Raw genomic sequence first — 25155 nt, forward strand, 5'->3', positions numbered from 1 at the left:
AAAACCTTGAAATAATGTGACTCTGCACTCCCATATCTCAGCTGAGGGCTGTTATAATGGTATTATAATATAATGGTAACAGATCTCAGTGTGAGTATTTAATATTCTGACACATTTTTCCTGGGTCATTACCACCGTAATGTGATTGTGGTTTGCCACTTTGAAGGCAAATGTGTTCTCAAAAAATCCTTCTCACCCCGAGGTTCCACTTCCCTCAAACGACTTCCTCATCATCCCCTCGCACTTCCTGTTTTCTTCAAATTCACAAATTAATATCTCATCGCTCAAAGGAAGAAAGAGTCCTTTGTTTACATTCAGACAAGAATCCGTCCTAATTTCTGTGCAGGAAAAGTATATACTCTCAACTAAATGAGTTCAAATGTGTGTTGGGTTTTCTGCAGCATGTTTAATGTAAATCACTTCATAAAATCTTGCTTTTCCTCTGCTGAGCTGAAGAAAGTCTGTGCCTTTTACTTGGAAAATAGGCCCAAATTCTTAGAGCGTGTCCGGGGTATGTAGGGTGGGACACCAAAGTTCTTCCAGATGAACAGATTGCACAAATATGACACACTGAACAAAGACTCGTCCTTCAGTGGCATTTACAGACTTAGTAGGAGTGTGTGGTGATGGAGGGGGGGGGGGCACACGAGGGCCATGCCAGTGAATCTGTGTCTGTAAGGAGTAATTCTACCTTTATCTAATGATCCGTCCTTTTCTCCAGCTTCTGGCATGGGGCTGTATGAATTCCATTGTATTACAGCAGTTCACATGTTTTTGCAATTATTCAGCGCTTATTCAGTTCAAGGTCACGGTGGGTCCGGAGCCTACCCGAATCACTGGACCCAAGTCATGAACACACCCTGGAGGGGGCGCCAGTCCTTCACAGGGCAACACACACCCACGCAGACACAGGGAGAACACACCACACTCCTCACAGACAGTCACCCGAAGGAAACCCACGCAGACACAGGGGGAACACACCATACTCCTCACAGACAGTCACCCGGAGGAAACCCACGCAGACACGGGGAGAACACACCATACTCCTCACAGACAGTCACCCGGAGGAAACCCACGCAGACACAGGGAGAACACACCACACTCCTCACAGACAGTCACCCGGAGGAAACCCACGCAGACACAGGGAGAACACACCACACTCCTCACAGACAGTCACCCGGAGGAAACCCACGCAGACACAGGGAGAACACACCACACTCCTCACAGACAGTCACCTGGAGGAAACCCACGCAGACACAGAGAGAACACACCACACTCCTCACAGACAGTCACCCGGAGGAAACCCACGCAGACACAGGGAGAACACACCACACTCCTCACAGACAGTCACCCGGAGGAAACCCACGCAGACACAGAGAGAACACACCACACTCCTCACAGACAGTCACCCGGAGGAAACCCACGCAGACACAGGGAGAACACACCACACTCCTCACAGACAGTCACCCGGAGGAAACCCACGCAGACACAGAGAGAACACACCACACTCCTCACAGACAGTCACCCGGAGGAAACCCACGCAGACACGGGGAGAACACACCACACTCCTCACAGACAGTCACCCGGAGGAAACCCACGCAGACACGGGGAGAACACACCACACTCCTCACAGACAGTCACCCGGAGCAGGACTCGAATCCAAAACCTCCAGAACCCTGGAACTGTGTGACTGCGACACCTACCTGTACTTCAGTAGTGTCTGATGTACAAAGTATTAAAAATATACAAAAGTGAGCAGTGTGTAAGCGTACTGATATAGTGAAATAAAGTGGGTAATGTGCACCTGAAAGTGCAGCAGTGGTTTGATGGTTTTAATTGCACTATAGAGATCTAACATGTCATTAAAGTCCTTGTCTAAAGCTAATCACCACTTGCCCCTTTGCAGGAATTAAAGGGTCGAATACTGGTTAAAGGGAAGCGTCTCAATAAGCTGGATGCCGTGTTCAACAACAACAACGTCACAGTGGAGGCGGACACTGTTTCAGAGGAGGACGAAGCTGCTGAGGTCAAAGGGAATGAACAGAAGCCCAAGTCCGAGGTGAGTCCAGCAGTGCAGCCAAATGACAGGTCAATCAATCAGTTTCATTGTACGTATATTTGGTAATAAAAATAAATAGCTATTTTATAATAATTGATATAATATAATATATTATTAATAAAGCCAAGCGGCTTGCGGCCTCGGCAGTCGCTGAGGCAAAAACTCGGGTGTGGGAGGAGCTCGGTGAGAACATGGAAAACGACTTTCGGTCGGCTCCAAGAAGTTTCTGGCAAACCGTCAGGCGACTCAGGAGGGGAAAGCAGTTTTCCACCAACACTGTATATGGTGGGGGTGGGGAACTGTTGACCTCGACTGGGTACGTCATCAGACGGTGGAAGGAATACTTCGAGGATCTTCTCAATCCCACCAGCACGTCTTCCGCAGAGGAAGCAGAGCTTGGGGACCCCGGGGGGGGCTCGTCTATCACTGGGGCTGAAGTGGCCAAGGTGGTAGGGAAACTCCTTGGCGGTAGGGCCCCGGGGGTGGATGAGGTTCACCCCGGGTTCCTCAAGGCTCTGGATGTTGTGGGGCTGTCCTGGTTGACACGTCTTTGCAACATCGCGTGGACATCGGGGGCAGTGCCTCTGGACTGGCAGACTGGGGTGGTGGTTCCCCATTTCAAAAAGGGGGATCGGAGGGTGTGTTCCAACTATAGGGGGATCACACTCCTCAGCCTCCCCGGTAAGGTCTATGCGGGGGTACTGGAGAAGAGAGTCCGACTGATAGTTGAACCTCGGATCCAGGAGGAACAATGCGGATTCCGCCCCGGTCGTGGAACACAGGACCAGCTCTTTACCCTCGCTAGGATCCTGGAGGGTGCGTGGGAGTTTGCTCAACCAGTCTACATGTGTTTTGTGGATCTGGAGAAGGCATTCGACCGTGTCCCTCGGGGTATTCTGTGGGGGGTGCTCAGGGAGTATGGGGTACTGGGCTCTTTGTTACGAGCTATCCAGTCCCTGTACAAACAGAGCAGGAGTCTGGTTCGTATGGCTGTCAGTAAATCTGACTGGTTTCCAGTCAGAGTTGGACTCCGTCAGGGCTGCCCGTTGTCACCGGTTCTGTTCATAATTTTTATGGACAGAATTTCTCGGCGTAGCCAAATGGCGGAGGGTGTCCGGTTTGGTGGTCTCAGGATTCCATGTCTGCTTTTGCAGATGATGTGGTCTTGTTGGCTTCATCGAACCGGGACCTCCGGCTCTTGCTGGACCAGTTTGCAGCCGAGTGTGAAGCGGTAGGGATGAGGATCAGCACCTCCAAGTCTGAGTCCATGGTACTCAGCCGGAAAAGGGTGGAGTGCTCTCTCCAGGTTGGAAGTGAGATCCTGCCTCAAGTGGAGGAGTTTAAATACCTCGGGGTCTTGTTCACGAGTGAGGGAAAGATGGAGCGTGAGATTGACAGGCGGATCGGTGTGGCGTCAGCAGTAATGCGGGCTCTGTACCGGTCCGTTGTGGTGAAGAGAGAGCTGAGCAGAAAAGCAAAGCTCTTGATTTACCGTTCAATCTACGTCCCAACCCTCACCTATGGTCACGAGCTTTGGGTAGTGACCGAAAGAACGAGATCGCGGGTACAAGCGGCTGAAATGAGTTTTCTCCGCAGGATGTCTGGACTCTCCCTTAGAGACAGGGTTAGGAGCTCGGACATCCGGGAGAGACTCGGAGTGGAGCCGCTGCTCCTCCACGTCTAGAGGAGCCAGTTGAGGTGGTTCGGGCATCTGGTTCGGATGCCTCCTGGACGCCTTCCTGGAGAGGTGTTCCGGGCATGTCCAACGGGGAGGAGGCCCCGGGGCAGACCAAGAACACGCTGGAGAGACTATATGTCTCGACTGGCCTGGGAACGCCTCGGTATACCCCCGGAGGAGCTAGAGTCGGTGGCTGGGGAGAGGGAGGTCTGGGTTTCTTTGCTCCGACTGCTTCCCCCGCGACCCGGACCCGGATAAGCGGTGGATAATGGATGGATGGATGGATATTATTAATAAAATAACATATGATTAATAATAATAATAATTTAATATTAAGAAATCCTGACGTAATATAACGTACGACGTAGAAAGCAATGACAGCTGAAAATCCAAAAGAAAGAAAGTGTCTCGTCCTGTGTTTGTTTTCCTCACCATGTGCTCATTTAGCACATAGCTCTGTTTATTCTTCCTGTCTCCGCCCTAGTCCTGCCTTAGCCTTTGAAGTCCTGCCCTCTCGTTATTGTCCCCAGGTGTTCCTTGTCAGTGCTCTGTATATAGAACACTTTGTTTCAGTGTTCCCGGGTCGGTTCTTGTGTGTGTGTAGATGTGTTTCTTTGTCTGTTTTCTTACACATTGCCACCAGTTCACAGTTATGTTCCTGTCCTAGTTATGTTCTACTGAGTTCTAGTTTGTATTCTTGACTCCATGCTTGTATTTGTTTTCTGTTTGTTATTGGTTTAGTTTAATTAAATATTCCTTGCATGTACGTCTGCATCCTGCCTCAATTGTGACAGAAAGAAGGTAACAAAATTCAATTATATTCTCTTTCAGACACAAATGTAAACATCTAGGTCAGTGAAATCGTACAGATGACCAGCTGTCACTCCATTTACAGTGGGTTTCTTTGGAGTAATTAAGTGTTTTTTATGAAAAGATCTGTGGGAAGACATTGAGGCTTTAAAAGCAGTCAGTAAAATCACTTGCTGGCTGCAGTTCTTTCAGCTTTGACAGAAATGTTCAACTGAAATGACGTTCTAATAAAAATAAGTGTTTTATAAGTATATTTATGTGTAAAATCTGTCAAAACCTGCATGTTTGTGATTTGCGTAAAACATTGAAGGTGTTCCATCCGTAAAAGCTGGTCATTTCCAACTGAGAACTCAGCATCAGGCTGTAGACGGACTACTGGGATGTTTGACTTGGTTGACTGACGTTTGTCCAACCAAGCAACAGTTGCTATGAAACAGATAAAAAGGCATGGGTTATATACTATAAACTCGGACTTGTTTATGGCTGAGAGAGAATCAGAGAGAAGATCTTCAGAAAGAGGATTGAGAATCGGTTCCAAATCATGCTGAGAGTGTTTTATGTATTTGTTGTTTATTTTGCTATTTGCATACGTGCTGCCACATAAATCCCGCAACACAAACACTCACTGTTTCAGGCACTAGAGCTAATTTCCATAAACAAATCCGAGGTTGAGGGACTTCTGTATACACATCTTCCCCCGAAAAATCCCTAATTTTAATCTGAGTCGGAGTTCACCACAGACCACGCCCTTTTTCTTACACTGATATACAGGAATTTAAAGGGATTGTTTCTTGGAGATTTGAGCCTTAAAAACAGAATAAAAAAGACTTTTATTTTGTTAATCCAGGTGGCAAAGCCAGGAAAGGTGTATGGAAGACTTGATTCTATTCTTATTTATAAATGTGCACTTATAACGTGTGTTTTTATTTAGAAATCAAAGATCAGACTCGCCAAGGAGCTGTCGGACTTGGTCATCTACTGCAAGAGCGTTCATTTCAGCACCTTCGAGAACTCAAAAGAGAAACATTCCTTCTACGAGATGTCATCCTTTAAGGAAAGCAAGGCTAAGCAACTGGCAGAAAATGCAGGTTATTATTGTTGTAATTACTACACAGTGCTACCTTTACCAAGCAGAAGCAAAGTCTGGTAACATACAGGCTGCATAATCTCCAAAGGGCTTGATCAATGCCAGTGTTGTCTAGACGAGTAGAACGTCCCGCAGCATTGGGCTGTGAAGCAGTGGGACTGCATTCTGTGGAGGAATGGATCCCATCAGCAGTCTGTGAGAAGATTGTGGTGGCCTCTGTGATCTAGAGCTAATTATCAGTACCTGACCTCACTAAGGCTCTTGTAGCTGAATGCAGTCAAATCTTCACAGCAAATGCTCCAAATGTCTCAGTAGAGTAGGAGGTATGATGGAGTAGGAGTAGGAGGTAGAAGTGGAGTAGGAAGTAGAGGTAGAGTAGAGCAGAAGTAGGAGGTAGGATAGAGTAGGAGGTATGATAGAGTAGGAGTAGGAGGTAGAAGTGGAGTAGGAAGTAGAGCTAAAGTAGAGTAGGAGTAGGAGGTAGAGTAGGAGTAGGAGGTATGATAGAGTAGGAGTAGGAGGTAGAGAAGGAGGTAGGGTAGGCGATAGATTAGAGTAGGAGGTAGAGTAGGAGGTAGATTAGGAGTAGGAGGTAGAGAAGGAGGTAGGGTAGGCGGTAGATTAGAGTAGGAGGTAGATTAGAGTAGGAGTAGAAGGTAGAAGTGGAGTAGGAAGTAGAGGTAGAGTAAGAGTAGGAGGTAGATTAGAGTAGGAGTAGAAGGTAGAAGTGGAGTAAGAGTAGGAGGTAGAGTAAGAGTAGGAGGTAGAGTAAGAGTAGGAGGTAGAGTAAGAGTAGGCAGTAGATTAGAGTAGGAGGTAGATTAGAGTAGGAGGTAGATTAGAGTAGGAGGTAGATTAGGAGTGGGAGGTAGAGTAGGAGGTAGATTAGAGTAGGAGGTAGATTAGAGTAGGAGGTAGATTAGGAGTAGGAGGTAGATTAGAGTAGGAGTAGGAGGTAGAGCAGGAGGTAGAACTGGAGTAGGAAGTAGAGGTAGATTAGGAGGTAGAGTAGGAGGTAGATTAGATTAGGAGTGGGAGGTAAAGAAGGAGGTAGGGTAGGCGGTAGATTAGAGTAGGAGTAGGAGGTAGAGCAGGAGGTAGAACTGGAGTAGGAAGTAGAGGTAGAGTAGAGCAGAAGTAGGAGGTAGGATAGAGTAGGAGGTATGATAGAGTAGGAGTAGGAGGTAGATTAGGAGTAGGAGGTAGATTAGATTAGGAGTAGGAGGTAGATTAGAGTAGGAGTAGGAAGTAGAGGTGGAGTAGGAAGTAGAGGTAGATTAGGAGGTAGATTAGGAGTGGGAGGTAGAGAAGGAGGTAGGGTAGGAGGTAGATTAGAGTAAGAGTAGGAGGTAGAGCAGGAGGTAGAACTGGAGTAGGAGGTAGATTAGAGTAGGAGGTAGAGTAGGAGTAGGAGGTAGATTAGGAGGTAGAGTAGGAGTAGGAGGTAGATTAGAGTAGGAGTAGGAGGTAGAGCAGGAGGTAGAACTGGAGTAGGAAGTAGAGGTAGAGTAGAGTAGGAGAGGGACAAGCTGTTTGTTTATAAAGTTGAATCCAGAAAAGGCGTGTGTGAATAAGTGTCTATAAACCTTTGGACACACATTCATGTGAAAGATGTGAATCTTCATGTATCTGTCTGTGTCTGCATCTCAGCTACTGCATTCATACGCCACAACATGGAAAAGCTGAGCAGGATCTACCCAGCAGGCTCCAGAACAGACTCCTCCAACTACAACCCTGTGCCAATGTGGAACGCAGGATGCCAAATAGGTGACACTTCATTTTTCAGCCACGTAGCACTTCTCAGAAATATCTAACTATCGTTGTTCCTGCATAAAGCTACATCACACCGAGAAGTTTATCAAGATCATTGATATAAACCTCCACACACATCTGTAAAGGCTTATTCTAACAAGCGTTGGTTCCTTTATAGCAATAGAAAACCTAGAAAGTAATCTACAGTTTTTTTTTCAGTTGCTTTGGATTTCTCAGATGAGAATTAAATTTCTCTAAACGATTTGTTCAAATTCCATATCTTCTAGTTACTTGTGCAGTTTCTCATTTATTTTGGACAAACAGAACATGGTTAGGTTCAATCATTCAGATGATTGTGTTGCTGTTTGCTCTTTCTTACATTATCAATAGTTTTAATCATGTTGATCAGAACAGTGGAGCAGCAGGTGGTGTCTCTGTCACAGCTCCAGGGTCCTAGAGGTTGTGGGTTCGAGTCCCGCTCCGGGTGACTGTCTGTGAGGAGTGTGGTGTGTTCTCCCTGTGTCTGCGTGGGTTTCCTCCGGGTGACTGTCTGTGAGGAGTGTGGTGTGTTCTCTCTGTGTCTGCGTGGGCTTCCTCCTGGTGACTGTCTGTGAGGAGTGTGGTGTGTTCTCCCTGTGTGTGCGTGGGTTTCCTCCGGGTGACTGTCTGTGAGGAGTGTGGTGTGTTCTCTCTGTGTCTGCGTGGGTTTCCTCCGGGTGACTGTCTGTGAGGAGTGTGGTGTGTTCTCTGTGTCTGCGTGGGTTTTCTCCGGGTGACTGTGAGGAGTGTGGTGTGTTCTCCCTGTGTCTGCGTGGGTTTCCTCCGGGTGACTGTCTGTGAGGAGTGTGGTGTGTTCTCTGTGTCTGCGTGGGTTTTCTCCGGGTGACTGTGAGGAGTGTGGTGTGTTCTCCCTGTGTCTGCGTGGGTTTCCTCCGGGTGACTGTCTGTGAGGAGTGTGGTGTGTTCTCTCTGTGTCTGCGTGGGTTTCCTCCGGGTGACTGTCTGTGAGGAGTGTGGTGTGTTCTCTCTGTGTCAGCGTGGGTTTCCTCCGGGTGACTGTCTGTGAGGAGTGTGGTGTGTTCTCTGTGTCTGCGTGGGTTTTCTCCGGGTGACTGTGAGGAGTGTGGTGTGTTCTCCCTGTGTCTGCGTGGGTTTCCTCCGGGTGACTGTCTGTGAGGAGTGTGGTGTTCTCTCTCTGTGTCTGCGTGGGTTTCCTCAGGGTGACTGTCTGTGAGGAGTGTGGTGTGTTCTCTCTGTGTCTGCGTGGATTTCCTCCGGGTGACTGTCTTTGAAGAGTGTGGTGGGTTCTCTCTGTGTCTGCGTGGGTTTCCTCCGGGTGACTGTCTGTCAGAGGTGTGATGTGTTCTCTGTGTCTGCGTGGGTTTCCTCCGAGTGACTGTCTGTGAGGAGTGTGGTGTGTTCTCTCTGTGTCTGCGTGGGTTTTCTCCGGGTGACTGTCTGTGAGGAGTGTGGTGTGTTCTCCCTGTGTCTGCGTGGGTTTCCTCCGGGTGACTGTCTGTGAGGAGTGTGGTGTGTTCTCTCTGTGTCTGCGTGGGTTTCCTCCGGGTGACTGTCTGTGAGGAGTGTGGTGTGTTCTCTCTGTGTCAGCGTGGGTTTCCTCCGGGTGACTGTCTGTGAGGAGTGTGGTGTGTTCTCTGTGTCTGCGTGGGTTTTCTCCGGGTGACTGTGAGGAATGTGGTGTGTTCTCCCTGTGTCTGCGTGGGTTTCCTCCGGGTGACTGTCTGTGAGGAGTGTGGTGTTCTCTCTCTGTGTCTGCGTGGGTTTCCTCAGGGTGACTGTCTGTGAGGAGTGTGGTGTGTTCTCTCTGTGTCTGCGTGGATTTCCTCCGGGTGACTGTCTTTGAAGAGTGTGGTGGGTTCTCTCTGTGTCTGCGTGGGTTTCCTCCGGGTGACTGTCTGTCAGAAGTGTGATGTGTTCTCTGTGTCTGCGTGGGTTTCCTCCGAGTGACTGTCTGTGAGGAGTGTGGTGTGTTCTCTCTGTGTCTGCGTGGGTTTTCTCCGGGTGACTGTCTGTGAGGAGTGTGGTGTGTTCTCCCTGTGTCTGCGTGGGTTTCCTCCGGGTGACTGTCTGTGAGGAGTGTGGTGTGTTCTCCCTGTGTCTGCGTGGGTTTCCTCCGGGTGACTGTCTGTGAGGAGTGTGGTGTTCTCTCTCTGTGTCTGCGTGGGTTTCCTCCGGGTGACTGTCTGTGAGGAGTGTGGTGTGTTCTCCCTGTGTCTGCGTGGGTTTCCTCCGGGTGACTGTCTGTGAGGAGTGTGGTGTGTTCTCCCTGTGTCTGCGTGGGTTTCCTCCGGGTGACTGTCTGTGAGGAGTGTGGTGTTCTCTCTCTGTCTGCGTGGGTTTCCTCCGGGTGACTGTCTGTGAGGAGTGTGGTGTGTTCTCTCTGTGTCTGCGTGGGTTTCCTCCGGGTGACTGTCTTCTCTTCTGTATCATAACGACAGTCTGTTATTGATGTACAGTACAAACAGTGAAGACAGTCAGTGACCCATGGCCTTGTCATTCTGATGACACTGATACTTTTCACATAAATACTTCATTCTGGGACATGAACAAAGGATTTTGAGTTTTAAGTTACAGACATTTGCTGGTTGTAATCCACTTTGTGGTGTTGTTAGTATGAAATGTTTTTAAAAATGCGCATAACATTGTGCAAATAAAAATGATGATTTAAAAAACACTGCAAAGTATCTGGGAAAAACTGTAAATATGAATGTATGGATGGTTACGTAGCTCTATGTCAGTTGTCATAAAAGGCTTCTCATTGCTTTTGTACTACAGTATTTGCTTAAAGTAAACATTGGTGCACGAATGATGGTAATCTGTGTAAATGCATCAGCACAATCTGTGGATCACAGTATTTTACTTTGTGTGATAATCTTTTCTGATCTGATTTAACAGTGGCTCTGAACTTCCAGACTCCCTGTAAACAGATGGACGTGAATCAAGGCCGGTTCCTGCCCAACGGAAAGTGTGGTTACGTACTGAAACCTGAGTTCATGAGGAACCCTGATTTTAACTTTGACCCCAACAACCTGAGCGTTGGACCCTGGCTGAAGAAGACGACCCTCCATATCATGGTCTCTCTGTCTAAACTATACTTTATTACTTTAGTATATCACTCTATACAGACCTTTCCGGCTGTGCATTCTAATGTTTCCCATAAATCACTGCTGTCAAAACACAAGCTGTTGTGTCGGAATTTGCCCAATACACGTTAAAGCCATAAGTACACTCTTGTCAAAATTGTACACTCCACATTATCTGTAGCAAACATCCCAGCTCTCATCTGATAGAAGTGCCTCAATATTTACTAGAGTCAGATTTTTGCTTTAAGGACTAGAGGAACCCCTTTCTCATGGTGCATCTTGAAGGTGGGAGGACCTGTAGAAATCCACAACTGCTTGAAGGTGGATGTTCAGTGGCAAGATGCTTTGAAATGTTTGTTAGAATCAGAATCACTTTATTGGCCACTGTGCTGCACACAGAGGAATTTGTTCTCCGCATTTAACCCAGTTCCTGCAGTGAAACACATTCACACTAGTGAACACTAGGGGGCAGTGAGCACACGGCAACCATCCAGTTACAAGCCCAGACCCCTAACCACCAGGCCATGGCTGCCTGTAGTTAGCTGGTGAATTAAGCAAGAAGACAGATGGCTAACACTAATGCTAGCACACTTTAATGAAAAACGCTGCAATATAAATCGTTAATGTATGTCCTTTCAGGTCATTTCAGCACAGCAGCTTCCTAAACTCAACAAGGACAAGCCCAAGTCCATTGTGGACCCCTTTGTGAAGGTGGAGATTTTTGGAGTTCCGGGCGACAGAGCCAGTGAACAGACGCATCACATCAACAACAACGGCGAGTGGCAGTGACACAAATCCAGTCTCAAACTTCTCAGCTCTACAACAGTCGGTGCTCTATAACATGTTTCCTATATTCTGTCCTTAGGCTTCAATCCAATGTGGAATAAACGATATAAGTTCACCGTTAACGTCCCTGAGCTCGCCATAGTGCGCTTCTTGGTGATGGACTACGACACCGCCTCCGCAAACGACTTTATTGGACAGTACACTCTACCCTTAACCAGCATGCAGATGGGTGAGTCAGCGGAAGTCTAATTATAACCACGAACAAGTACATGGGGAAAAAAGTGTTGGATCTTTGAATGTTTACATAGTTTTACATGTGTTTTTTTGCCCACAACTGGGGCACAATTTGAGGATTTAAAAGATAAATAATAATTTGAGCATGTGGTTACCATCACTGCCGCTGTGAGCCATAAGCTTGGTGCATTTCATCATCAACTTACCACTCTGTATTTACATCTTACCCATTAAATTATGCAAGAATTTCCCCTTTAGCTGATGCTAAAAATGACTTGATGCTTTGGGTGATTCTCCTGAACAGTGCAAACAGATAAAACCAATTGTTTAACGTTTATTAAAAGCATTAAATAAAGACAATAAAAGTCCCTTGGATGGGAAGGAAGTCGGTGCCTGGTGTACAGATGTAATAGGCTCCTGTACATCACACAAACACAGCAAATAAAAAAAAACATATTCCCGTGTGGACGTTCAGTTTGTTCAGACTCTTCCTTTTTCCGCAGGATACCGCCACGTTCCTCTGCTCACGGAGAGGGGAGACGTCATCCCCTCGGCCGGACTGTTCGTTCACGTCATGCTTGTGGACGCTTAACCCCTTAACACTCGGCGTCCCACGGTGCCGAAATCACAGCAACAACACAACACAGTTGCCACGGAGATTCCTGTTCGCTGTCTGATCATGAAGTTAAAGGAGCCATCAATCATTTTCTCAAGTGATTCTTCATTAGCCGTTATTCTGACACCTACAGAGATTCTGTACTATTTTCTGTACCCCCCCTGCCCCGCCCCTCCCCATGTGGAGGACCCACTTTTGCAGCGTAACCGGGTTCATTCAGGGACCTCCAAATCTCATGTGACTAGCACTTTATAGAAATCATGACAAAATAAGAATGAATCACTTTTGTAATTATTTTTTTAAACTACATATTGCTCCTATAATTGATTAAAATGACACATGTGCTGACGCTTTATATGAACTCAGTGTGACGTTTTACATTTAAACGCAGAAAAGCTAGGAACTAGGAGCCTGTTTGGACCAAGCCCTGGACAGTGGTTGAGTGACGGCTGTTGAGGCAAACCATTTTTTAATGCTATTTTAGAGCTCCAATGAAGAGTCTTAATATATTTATTTACTATTTTTTTTAGAAGTCGAATGGGGAAATTGTTTTTACATAAGGTTTTAACATAAGGGTCACAGTAGATCTATTTCATAAAAAAGATCCAAAACCTTTACACTGCAGTTAGACACTGAACTAATCACTGCATGACTTCTGAACAGTGTGATTATTATATTAAACTACACAGTTATGATATTAATCCTGGTATTTTTTAGCCTTTCTCTTGTTGTTTGTGGAAAAGTGTGTGTGGATACGTATTTTTCAGGGTTTGGTTCAGAGACGACAGCAGTTTTATTCTTGGTCTCGTGAGACTTTTTCGTAAACGCTGTTCAATGGTAAAAACGACTTATTGCTCTTTAATTGCTCGGTAACTGACAGTGTTTTTAACTCACTATCGGCTGCTTTGATTTTCTGAGAGGAGTAAAATCTGAGACTTTTCTGAAACACAAAGCATCCTGTACATCTCTGCAGTCTGATAAAGCATCACAATAAAACCCAGGAAGTACCTTTTTGTTTTTGTGTTTGTTTTTTTGGAAATGTGTTTATTGAAAATGAACATTTGGCACGGTTTTAACTACAGACTAGAGTCATAGGAAAATCATTACCACAGCCTTAATCACACCTCAATTAATCAAATCACCCTCCTTCTGTAAAAGCATGACTTCAATTAAAATGAGTCATTTGCAAAGGTTAAATGTAAGCTGTAGTTTAAAAAAATCTATAAACGTGGAAAAACATGAGTACAGTGTGAATCATAGAGTCAAATAAACATTAGAATCACTTACAGAATCAATAATCAGTCGTAGACTCTGAACAGGTCTGAACCTCTGCTGTGTTTAGGTTTCACAAGATATTCCTATTATTTTGACAATGGTAAATTATACTTGACATATTCATTTATTCAGAAAAGTGTATTGATTTATATCATGCTTTGGATTCATGAGGTATGTTGTATATTTATTTAGTAAAGACGCCTAGATGAGCTACAAATGTGATGGGGCACAGTGTTTTAAAAACTCCAGTAAACCCTGCTGTGTCTGATCCACTCTACACCAGCACAACACACACTAACACACCACCACCACGTCAGTGTCACTGCAGCGCTGAGAATGATCCACCACCACGTCACACCTGCTCTGTGGGGGTCCTGAGCGCTGAGGAACAGGGGGAAGTATTCAGAGCCACAGATGGACTACAGTCTCTTAGAGCAGAGCTACAAAGTTGTATACGGTCAGTGAAGTAGATGAACGGTAAAAACAATGAGCTCATGGATGTGATGGCTGCGTGTTTGCGTTTGTTGTTGTTTATAGGATGTTTGTTGAAATCCACTGAAGGTTTGTTTAAAGTTAATGTTGTTAAAGGCATGTCTCGGTCAGATCACACAACACTTATTACATTCCTTGTCACCTACTGATTTCTGACATTAGGAGAAAGATTTCTCAGAAAAGACCCGCCTTCTTTTTAAGGTCACTTTGGCGCCACTTTGGTAAACGTTGAAAGTCCTTTCTGGAGCATCCGAGGAGACCCTCGAAGTCGGCGTCTGTCAGGTACTCCTGAAACACACACCACAAACACAGAGAGAAATAAAGCGAGGATAAAGGAAGAGGGGGAAATCACAGAGCAGATTTCAGGCCTTCCCAGTCCCGCCGAGAACACAGGGTGGACAATCCACACACAGCACGTTAAAATATACCAGACTCAGAGCTTAACAGGCTAGAAGATGATCAGGAGAACATTAGGAATTATGAGTATTTCTGACCTCAAACAGATACATCAATGTGACATGGGGCCAGTCCCATTTACAGCTCCAGACCCACCTCTCGTTTGTTGGGGTCCACTCCCAAAGGGAGCTCGTTCGGAGCTTTGTTCACGAGAAACTCAGGAGTTACAGTCCCAGAGCTTGTGGGTTTAAAAGGAGAGGTGTCTGCACGAGTGCTGGAGCTGTTTAAGGGGCTCCGGGGGGTCTGGGGCTTGTAGTTTTCTCCAAAAGGAGCACCGGGGGCACCGTCGATCCCATCTCCACCCATCGACGTCCTGCTCAGAGCTGTGCTGTTCAGGTTCTGCAGGGATTTTGGAGAGAGGTGTCAGTTTGAAGCCCACGGCCTGGACTGATCCGCTATAGTTTATAGAGGATAAATAAGAGGAAGTACCATAGTGATCTGAGTAACGGAGGCTGAGTCGCCCAGTTTACTCTTCATCTCCTCATACGACAAGCCTCCCTGGAAAACACAGTTCATCTTATTATGTTAATGTCATTATGTTAATGTTAATTACACTCCCCTTGGTGAGGGGGTAAATATTGAGAATCATTGCTTCAAAGTACTGTATGATGTGTGTAATTTGTGATTACTAAATGCTGGCGCCCTCTAGTGCCCAGTCCCAGTCACTTCACACACTCACACTCCACTTATGTGAGTCCCAGGCATTGAACCATCCTGTGAAGGTGGGTGGCTCATAGCCTTGTTTAACGGTGATGATGGGGGTCTCGGGGTCCCGTCCCGCTGGGTGGGTCTTCAGGTACTCCACAGCACTGCTGTTTGCCTCCTGAGTCTCGTACTGGTTTGCAGAGTTTCCAATCCACAGGAAGATCTAATCAACAGGAATGCAGTGTTAAAAGCTTTTTTAAATATTCACCTTCTCTGGAGTGATGAAGCAATATCAAGTACTGCTGGCCGTTCTAGGAGAGTAATGACTGTTACTACAGCCATAGGACACACATCCCTGCGATACCCTTAGTTTTTAAACCCTGTGTCCACTCCCTGTCCACTCTGAGACACTCCTACCCCATTTGTCCACCTTGTAGATGTAAAGTCAGAGACAGTAGCTCATCTGTCGCTGCACAGTTGCTCGTCCTGTAGCTGAATATTTGAACGATTCTCAGTGCAGCAGTGACACTGAGGGGTTTAAAATCTCCAGCAGCACTGCTGTGTCTGATCCACTCTACACCAGCACAACACACACTAACACACCACCACCACGTCAGTGTCACTGCAGCGCTGAGAATGATCCACCACCACATCACACCTGCTCTGTGGGGGTCCTGAGCGCTGAGGAACAGGGGGAAAAGGAGGCAGTGTGATTGAGCTAGCTGTCTCCACTTTGTCTCCACATGAGCAAATCTGACACAAAGCCGTTTAGCCAAATGCAAAGCAGGAGAAGAGTGTGGTTTTATGCAAAATGACCTCCTCCCAGGTGTCCAGCAGCATGACATCGTCCTCGTCCAGATCATCCTGAGTGAAATGGGCAATCTCGGTCATCCGGAACTGACCGCTCTTATTGGAGCATTCAAAGAGCCGCGGCGCGCGGAGCGGAGCTTCCTTCTCCAGCCTGGAACGGGTCAGAGGATAGAGGGGGGGTTACTTATTCCACACCGGTCTCCAGAACTGCGATATCTAATATCCTTTCTCCAATAAAATGATGAACAGATAGAAAGAGGCAAACAGAGAGTAAGATATTACAGTACCTCTTGTCGTTGGCGTACGGTGCTTTCCCCCCAAGAGCCACCCAGAACTGAGGGGGCTCCTGTCCCTCCATCACGGTCTGCTTGTCCTGCTTTGACAGCACATCCACTACGGCCTTCCCCATCTCTCTCTCATCTCCACTGCAGCCCTGAGAATCACCACAAACACCACAGGTCTGTATTTCGTTCTCGTCACAACCACAACAACAAAAAACATACAGTAAACCCTTCACAAACAAGTGAAAACAACAGCTTTTTAAACGTAAAGGAGCAATCCGACGTCACCTTCAATAAATCTTCTTTCACACATGTGTCAGAGACTGTGTACTATACCTTTTCTAAACATGGCTGCCCCCATGTGGGTGACCCTCTCTATGGAGCATAAACTAACTCATCCACACGAATAAAAACAGAAACAGGATTCAGGACGTGGACTTGCCTTGCCGTACCACATGTAGGTGACCTGGTCGGTCTTGAGCAGAAACACGTCGTTGGAGTTGAGAGACGAGGCTCTGGCGGGAACCTCCGTGGCTTTGGTGTTAATCTCGTTGGTTCCTCTGACCTGGAACAGCCTGGCGCCGGTGTCAGGATTCACCACTCCGGGTTTTCCTGTTCCACCCTTACACACAGAACATGGTGGAGTTAGAAAGTGCACTAAGAACATAACACAGAATATCAGAACACGTACGTAAATGACAAGACACCACCTTATTGGTTTCTGCCGAGTGTCTGGCCCAAGGAATCTTACATAAACAGCAGGGAATTGAACCCTTGTCTTCCCTGTTATAGCTACTACACTATACCAACCACCACCAGGTGAGGAGGAGGAGGAGGAGGGGGGTATTACCTCATAGATGATGAGTTTGCCCTTAAACATGGCCAGGAAGTGACGAGGCTCTTTGCCCATGTTCACTCGGACCTGGACAGGAGCTCCGTTGTATCTGTTGTCCACATTCACCGCTTGGTATGCACACGCAGTTATCTCATCCTGAGTGGCGTGGCGTCCCTGAAAAATGTGTTTATGAGTTGATGGACAGGGATTTAAAACTCAAATAAATTCAATTTCCTTTAAAATTAAATGAACGTTTCTCAAAAAGAGTGCACGCGGTTTGAAATCGAATCAGAGGGACATCGAGGGTTAAATGGAGACCTTCAGAGTGCTACTGTTCATAGCGGACTCTACTGTAACTTATCGTGGAGAACATCAAACACCACTCCAACTCGGTCCAAACGGTATTGGATTAACTCCTTTCCTCCAGGGTGTGCAGTTCTGGGCAGGTTTATACCCGAGTGTTTCTCACCCCTGGTCCTGGAAGCACTCGAGGCCGTGTCCTGGTGGTGAGGGAACTGGGCGTGTAACAGGAAGGTTGTTGGTTCCATCCCCAGAGTCGGCAGGTCATGACTGATGTGCCCTTGAGCAAGGCACCTAACCCCCAACTGCTCCCTGGGTGCCGGGGCTAGGGCTGCCCACTACTCACTGACCCCTAGTGTTCACTAGTGTGTGTGTAGATGTGTGTTTCACTGCACGGATTGGTCTAAATGCAGAGAACAAATTCCTGTGTGCAGCACAGTGGCCTGTAAAGTGATTCTGATTCTAATTCTACAATGTGCAGAGTGCCTCCAGGACCAGGCGTGAGAAGCACTGCTCAACACTGGGTTTGGTGAACCACCTGAAGCTTGTGTTCCATGGTCCCGTGTTCCAGTTTCACAATTTCCAGTGTGTGCCCACCATGGAAGCACTTGTGCCTATATTCACTAAATCTGGACATACAGTTTATTCAAGTTCTGTACGCCGTAAGATTTCTCCTCCTCACCAGCCACATGTAGAGGATGTACTGAGGTTTGTTGGCTTTGTTGTAGGTGTACAGCACCAGGTAACAATCTCCTCCATAAAACTGTCCATAAGTCCCTCGAGGCACCTCCTGAAGCTCCAGATTCTCTATGCGCCAAATCTGGACAGACAGTGATGAGCAGGTCAATATTTACAAACCTTTCTTGTTCATCTCCTTATCTCGTTTATCATTGTGTCACAATATCAGTGTGTGTGTGTGTGTGTGTGTGTGTTTCCACACCTGAACATCTCCTGAACCATCGTCCACCATGCGTTCCTGGGCAGCCAGTTTAGGCTCAGCATGAAGCTCCATGACATCAAATTTCACCTGGTCCACTTTGGCTGGAGGACACACCAGTGAAATGATCACACAGCCATCGCACTTCTCTAGTTAACAATAATAATGAAGGTCTGTGATCGTTAAACTGAGATGTCACACGCTAAATAGAGTGCTGTATAATAAAAAAAGACCTGGCGTGGTGTCCACCAAATAAAAGTAATAAAAGAAAAGTATCTGCTGTGAAGCAACCTATCAACACTGATTTACAGGCGCTAATCACAGCTGTGATAGTGTTGAACTGTAGGCTGCAGTATAACAGAGTAGGGGGTGAGGTTACCTATCCGGCCCCTGGTGTAAGTGGACCCCAGCCCCTGTGTTTGTCCTGGCACCTTCCAGGACTTGAAGAGTTGCTTAAACATGGCGGACTCCCCTCCTTCACTCATCACTTCCACAGGAGTGGTCGGGGGATAGTTCTTGGCCTTTATAAAGCCCTGGAATACAACATGTGATTAGACTGTTGTCAAACACATACATTTAATACAAGGGTTTCAGAGCCGTAGTCTACTGAGCCGTTCCATTCCGAAGTGTCCGTGGTGGTGGATTTGAGAACCAAGGTTAAATTCAAACAAGCTCAGCTCGGGGCTGTAGAACATCAGAATATTATTTTTCATTTGAATGGACCCTTTAAAGTTAAGAAAAGGCCAGGGTTGGCAGTCAAAAGTTTGGTGACCCCCCCATACATGGAAAAACACCAACGAAACCACTCTCATTTTCAAACTAGAAGATCACACACAACACACACAACACACAACACACGACTCTTACCACAGCTCTTTCCAGAGCTGAGCGCTTTTCTTGGAGAGTTGCCTTCTTTCCTTTCCACACGGACAAAGACACGCCTCCCAGATCAACAATATAACAGTCCTGAGAGAGAGAGAGAGAGAGAGAGAGAGAGAGAGAGAGAGATGTCACAGCTGGCAGCATACAAGACTAATATGACAAAGGCACTAAGCTAGTAAGAATGTTTTGCTAACATTAGAATGCAGTAGATCCTGGGTCAGTGGATTTGAGGCCACCTCCTGCACCACGAGCTGACCACTGGCATCAGACACTCTGTCAAAATAGTAACCAGCCATTAGTTATTAATTAATGTGCAAAAATACACACACTACCAGTCAAAAGTTTGGACACATCTCATTCAATGTTTATTTCTTATTGTTTTCTCCGTTGTAAATGAATGTGGAGGACATTAAAACTATGAAGGAACACATATGGAGTGATGTAGTAAACAGAGAAGTGTTAAAGAAAGCAGACTATGTTTTATACTTTAGACTCTTCACAGTAGCCCCCTGTCGCTTTGACGACAGCTTCACACACTCTCTCCGTTCTCTCAGTCGGCTTCATGAGGTCGTCACCTGGAACGGTTTTCAGTGAACGGCCGTGGCCTCGTCAAGAGTTAATCTGTAGAACCGCTCTCTTCTGAATGTGTCTGAGACTGTAACTGGGGCTGTGCAGAGGTAGGGGCTGGTACACAGCTCTATACAGTGACTAGCTCCACTCCACCAATCACTGATGAGGAGGAGGAGGTGTGTCCACACTTTTGATGGGTGTTATAGATATATGCTCATATTTTACATTTAAACGTTAGCTATGTTCAAACCCTAAGCATTAAACCATCATTTGGCAGAGATTAAGCAGCAGTACACACAGGTAGAGTTTAATGTTCCCGGTCTGGAACTGGTCGGGGGTGTCGTCGGGGACAGCGTCTCTCAGTGACCCGGTTCTCTGACCCAGAACAGAGACCATCATCTTCATCAGTTCAGCGGAGGCTTCCTCCCTCTCCCCCTCCACCACTCCAATCTTCGCTCGCCCCCCTCGCTCCCGGTCCCTAATGTCCTGAGCCAACATACATCCCTACAGAGGAGAACAGAAAAAAACAGTCCATCTTCTATAGACTTCTGTGAGGAATACGGCTAATCTCCCATTGACTTCCATTATATCAGAGCCTCTATTGATATGTCTGCCATTAACCTTCCTGATAAAACTGCAATAGACTGTTCACATGGATCTCCCATTGACTTCCATTTTAAAACTCCTACAGACTCCTTTTACCAAGCTCCCAGATTTCCATAAAAATATCCAGCAGACACTTAATAGGCCTCTTCCATCGTAGACATTCTAAATACAGATATATTACCCACAATGCAGCAGAATAATATAAATCAAGCAAGCGTTACCTTTAATCTCTCGCCCTTGTTGCTCTGAGGGCCATTCCACTGCACTATGGTCTTGCCCATGTCCAGCAGGAAAACATCGCCGGTGTTAAAGCTCTTCCAGGAGACTTCCACCTACAAACAGCCAATCAGAATCAAGCTGGGCTCTTTATGACTCTTTATAATGGGGGAAATTGTACATTGTTTTGGGCCAAGACCACTGCTTTAACACAGGGGGCACTAACCTCAGTGGCAGTGACGTTCTTCTTTCCTTTGACGTGCAGCAGGCGTAGGATGTTATAAACATTGGTCTCGATGTGTTTGAACCCTGACGCCACTCCTCCCTTCTTGTATCTGTGATTGAAATAAACAACCGGGGCTTTAGAGTCTACTCCGCGGACCCATGCATATCCTCCTCTGACCGAGACCCTCCACTCACATGACTCCGTTTTTGAAGTAGCCCTTGAACTTTGAAGACTCAAAGCCCTGTACCTCCCGGTGCTGGACAGGGCTGCCACCCAGATACTCGTCCAGCTGCGTCACGTAGATGGCCGCAGCTCCCTGCTCGTCCTGAGAGGAGCTGTTTCCAATCCAGTAGTGGATGTCCATGGAGTGAGAGGGGTCACTGTTTCCCTGAGTCACACGTTTAATCAGTTTAATCTGGGGGATCCCACGTGATTTAATTCATTGATTTGATGATTTCCGTTCAATTCAGAAAACCAAGTGTCACTGATTATAAGCAGCAAATGATTACTGTTAATAGCTCCCTCTGGTGGACAATATTCAAAGTGCTAAATGTGAGTGAGTATGTGCACATCTTAAATTATAAATGAATGTTTATAGCATGTAATCCTTCATCACTGCAGGGGCATTCTGTATTTTGTCTTTGATTGTCATTGGCTAAGAGGTGTGACACTATTTATTTTTAATGGAACTGACCGCAACATTCAGAAATCAATGAGGCTGAGTCATTTGGACACCCCCATCACTCCTAAATCACCTAAGAACCTGAGATGTAAAAGCCTTCAGACTGAAAGGCTCTGGCTCTAATTGGAGTCTTCAAAGGGAGTGCGGAAGCCAGCTGAACTGAGCTGTTTTGACAGTCATTAGCCTTGATATTTCAGCGCTACGGCTCGGAGCCTTCAGCGAGCCCCGGCCCACAATCAGCAGAAGAGCTTCAGAGGAAACCTTTAGTGTGACATGTCTTTGAGTTACTCACATGGAGAACAATGTAGCAGTCTCCTTCAAAGAAATTCCCAAAGGCTTGCTCCGGCACCGGGACCATTTTCATATTCTTATGAAGCCAAACACACACACGGTTACACAGGTAAAAGCAGAGCAGGAGACAATGTCACATCATCAGCTCAGCATCTGTTATATTATCCCTAAGGGTTCTTCACCAGGGACGGGAGGGTCTCTAAAGAGCCTTTGAATAGACGTGTAGAAGTAAATGTTAATGAATTTCAGAATAATGTAAAGGCCCTGGGGGTTGAGACGCATCGTGGCCGTCGCAGCATGGTCTCAGTGAGTGGTCCTACAAAGACATATACATTAGAGGGGAAGTGTGAAGTAAGATATTTCACCATTTCCATTACATTTGACCTGTGGCAACATTGAGAACCCTTGTCCTTTATCTAGAACCATGCGTCTGCAACCGAGGACACACCCCTGGATCTAGCCGTAATTGTCACGACAAAAACTTTATTCCTCTCACATTGATGGTCCATATCTGCAGGCCAGGCTTGTAGCTGATGCCCTTGAGCGCGTCCAGTACCTTCTCTGTCATCCTGCTGTAGTCCTGAGAGGAGAGGTCAAAGGGTGAAATCATCAGAGGCCTGAAGAAGAACTGAGGAGAGGTTGTTCACAGAGGTAGTGATAGGCACTGGACCTTAACCATAATAGAGTTAATAATAAACAAAAACAACACTCAGCTGCTTTTGGGATTGAAACTAAAATGGTTATATTTCTGAGTCCTGGCTTCATTCAAATCCACCCACAGAGAAATTGTCTCACTTTTGGAGAAGAACAAAACCAGCTCTGCAACTCTGCCGAAGCCTTCCAGCAAGAAAACAGTCGAAAGTAGATTTCCAAGAATATAAAGCTCACATTAACTGGGTCAGAAAGCACTGCCCTCTGACATACAGGAGGCTTACGGCTGTTTTTTAAAGCAACAGCGAAGGCAAGCGGTTTCCTGTGGAGCTTTTACCAGCTGTGAGAACACGACTGAATGCCTGCACCTTAGTGATTGATGCTTTAAGCCACGCTTCAGCTCCAGCCGGATGCAGGGAGCCACCGCCCCGATTTAAACCATTTCAGCGCACAGCCGCATCAGATAAAGCTCTTACTCATACACAGCAAACACAGGCTCTGATACACTCTGAGTAACTGGGGGTTGTAGTGTGGTGAGATTTAATGGTTTCCACTGGTGGGTTGTCCAGTGAATAATCTGTGCATCTGTGAAGTATTAACAATCATCTCCAGTAAAACAGTACCTCCACTGACTGTAGACCAGTGCTGGTCCACCATCGGACCCCTCAGATTAGTGTCCTGTACCGGATAGAACTCATTTATAATCTCCTCACACAGAGTTTACACTCACAGAGACTTTTATTCTGGAAAACACACTAATACAGATATCACCAGCAGCTCTGAGAGAGATAATAATGAGTGTAAGACTGATATAAAATGATTAAATGATGAAACTGTTGAAACTGTGCTGATGGGACATTAATAATAACAATGTGACCACAATCTCCAAAGTAAACGTAACCAAAACTGCATCAGCTAAACAGGAGCGCTCAATCATTTCACATAAGAGTAACCCACTCCAAAATATTGATATATGAACAGCAGCCTCGGAGAGAGTTCCCATAAACAGACCATTCTGCTTTCTCCTGGCAACGTTCCTCCTAATGTTTCATAAGCAAACAAGTTCATCCCCGATGGACAGGGTATTTAATAAAGCGAGGAGATGAGCAGAAGACGCTCTGTGGACAGCAGGTCCAGAAAGACCGGTTTCCTTTTCAATTAGAGCCCTGTACGTTATTGACTCAGTGCCTCACAATAGCTGCCGTTCACAGGCATTTACACAAGGCTTAATGAATTACATGGCTTTGTTTCATAACCCTCCCCCTACAACACACACACACACACACACACACACTATCAGTTCAAATGCACTAAGGCAGGGCCCGTTCTGATAGCCCTGCTCTTTAAACAAGAAGAAAGCCTAAGCAGCAGTCGTTGTAATAGGAGATAAACGCAAAGCAGGTACAAGGAGAGGTGGCCACGGAGGCAACAGGGCATTGCTACCTGGATATACTCAATAACCTCATAACAGCACTGCTGTGTCTGATCCATACGAGAACAAGCACACCACTGGAGAGTGATCCACGACCCAAACCTGTTCTCTGATGGTCCTGACCACTCAAAAACAAAGTATGCAGAGCATCAGACAGACTACAATTTGAGAAGTCGCACACACACTTAAGACTCGGCAGTTTCACATCAGTCGTTGTGTCACTTACCGTATTAACCACTTATCATCCAGGAGTCAGACACCGTCCACTTCACCGCAGCTTTGCGTCTGCGTCAAATCTCTGCAGGAGCCACTTTCCTCTCAGGCTCTGTGTGTGTGTGTGTGTGTTTGTGTGTGTGTAAATCTAGGTGTGTTTCGCTCCATCTCTCCACCCAGCTGAGCACACACACACACACACACACTGCTCAGTTAAATGGCTTTATATGGATTCTTTCGCTTCCATTGATTTCATTGTCCCTTGTTTTATTAAAGGCCCCAAATCACACTTAATTTTTTTACATTTCTAAACTTTAGTGAAGTGTGTAAACTTCTCAAAACAATCCATTTCCTTCAATGCACTGAATTTAGTGTCACGGGTTAAATGTTTATAAAGTTCTTATAAGTGCCAGTGCTCTATAGCTGCCCTAGGTGAGCGCACCTGTGATCACCCACAAGATTAAAACAACTGGCTGACGTCAGGAACACGAATGATCCACGTAGAACTGTCAGGAAGCAAGTGAACAGTCGGTTCTTGACGTTGATGTTGGAAGCAGGGGAAATGGGCAAATGTAAGGCTCTGAGCCACTTTGACAAGTGCAAAATATTGACGCTCACAGTGTTTTGGTCAGAGCCGCTCCCAAACAGCGCGTATTGTGGTGTTTTCTAGGAGGCGGTAGTTAGTGCCCTGATAAAAAGAATCCAAGGAAAGACACCTGGTGAATCTCACTGATGTGTGACAGTGTATATACACCTTTTATATATAGGGGCCGAAGGACTGGCGCCCCCTCCAGGGTGTGTTCCTGCCTTGCGCTCAGTGATTCCAGGTATAAATTAATGAATATATAGAGGCCTTTTAATATTCATTATGTGTCCATGTCGTATGTTATCTTGCCACAGAGGGAAGGGTTATGTCAGTGTCTTCACATAGCCTCCAGATTTCTCTCTCTCTCTCTCTCTCTCTCTCTCCCTCTCTCTCTCTCTCTCTCTCTCTCTGTGAATAGTTGAGTAGGGACCGAGGTGCTCTCATTAAACTCTTCTCCTCCAGCAGATGGACAGACTGGGCGAGGATCCTCCTGGAGAGAAATCAGAGACTTTGCTGCAGCAAACAGCTCATCTGCCTCTAACACAGACTGATCAGTGAGCGGCAAAATGATGCCTGATTAATGTTCAGATGCTCATCTTTAACCACACACTCCACATACCCCAGAGGCAGAGGCAGAGTGGAG

At 46.4% G+C, this 25155-nt stretch overlaps 2 protein-coding genes across 3 annotated transcripts in view; one reads left to right on the plus strand and one right to left on the minus strand.

Moving 5' to 3' along the window:
* plcd1a (phospholipase C, delta 1a) overlaps positions 1-13131 on the plus strand; it is a 35109-nt gene extending 21978 nt beyond the window's left edge. For both annotated transcript variants that reach the window (XM_066642544.1, XM_066642535.1), the window contains exons 9-15: positions 1907-2059; positions 5479-5635; positions 7285-7401; positions 10303-10481; positions 11130-11265; positions 11356-11505; positions 12014-13131. In XM_066642544.1, the coding sequence (XP_066498641.1) occupies positions 1907-2059; positions 5479-5635; positions 7285-7401; positions 10303-10481; positions 11130-11265; positions 11356-11505; positions 12014-12102 (981 nt within the window). In that variant the 3' untranslated portion in view covers positions 12103-13131. The remainder of the gene's footprint in view (positions 1-1906; positions 2060-5478; positions 5636-7284; positions 7402-10302; positions 10482-11129; positions 11266-11355; positions 11506-12013) is intronic.
* Positions 13132-13171: 40 nt separating this feature from the next.
* On the minus strand, positions 13172-24036 carry vill (villin-like). Its single transcript, XM_066642527.1, has 20 exons — positions 23940-24036; positions 22127-22210; positions 21632-21706; positions 20852-21045; positions 20658-20766; positions 20437-20547; positions 19908-20113; positions 19234-19312; positions 19025-19123; positions 18537-18690; positions 18161-18261; positions 17903-18040; positions 16936-17094; positions 16528-16707; positions 16092-16237; positions 15811-15955; positions 15029-15217; positions 14779-14847; positions 14446-14688; positions 13172-14181 (listed from the first exon to the last, which is right to left on the minus strand). The coding sequence occupies exons 2-20, from the start codon at positions 22196-22198 to the stop codon at positions 14068-14070; spliced, it is 2583 nt and encodes an 860-aa protein (XP_066498624.1). The 5' UTR covers positions 22199-22210; positions 23940-24036; the 3' UTR covers positions 13172-14067.
* Between the last annotated feature and the right edge of the window lie 1119 nt (positions 24037-25155).

The sequence above is a fragment of the Hoplias malabaricus genome, chromosome 1 (genome assembly GCF_029633855.1).
Source record: "Hoplias malabaricus isolate fHopMal1 chromosome 1, fHopMal1.hap1, whole genome shotgun sequence".
In the NCBI taxonomy this organism is placed as follows: domain Eukaryota; kingdom Metazoa; phylum Chordata; class Actinopteri; order Characiformes; family Erythrinidae; genus Hoplias; species Hoplias malabaricus.

Coding starts and splice junctions, on each gene's coding strand:
- vill (XM_066642527.1), bottom strand. CDS start 22,198: ATGACAGAGAAGGTACTGGACGCGCTCAAGGGCATCAGCTACAAGCCT. Junction 20,767..20,851: donor TACTTCAAAAACGGAGTCAT/GTGAGTGGAGGG, acceptor TTTCAATCACAG/ATACAAGAAGGGAGGAGTGG. Junction 19,124..19,233: donor AGGATCTACTGCATTCTAAT/GTTAGCAAAACA, acceptor TCTCTCTCTCAG/GACTGTTATATTGTTGATCT.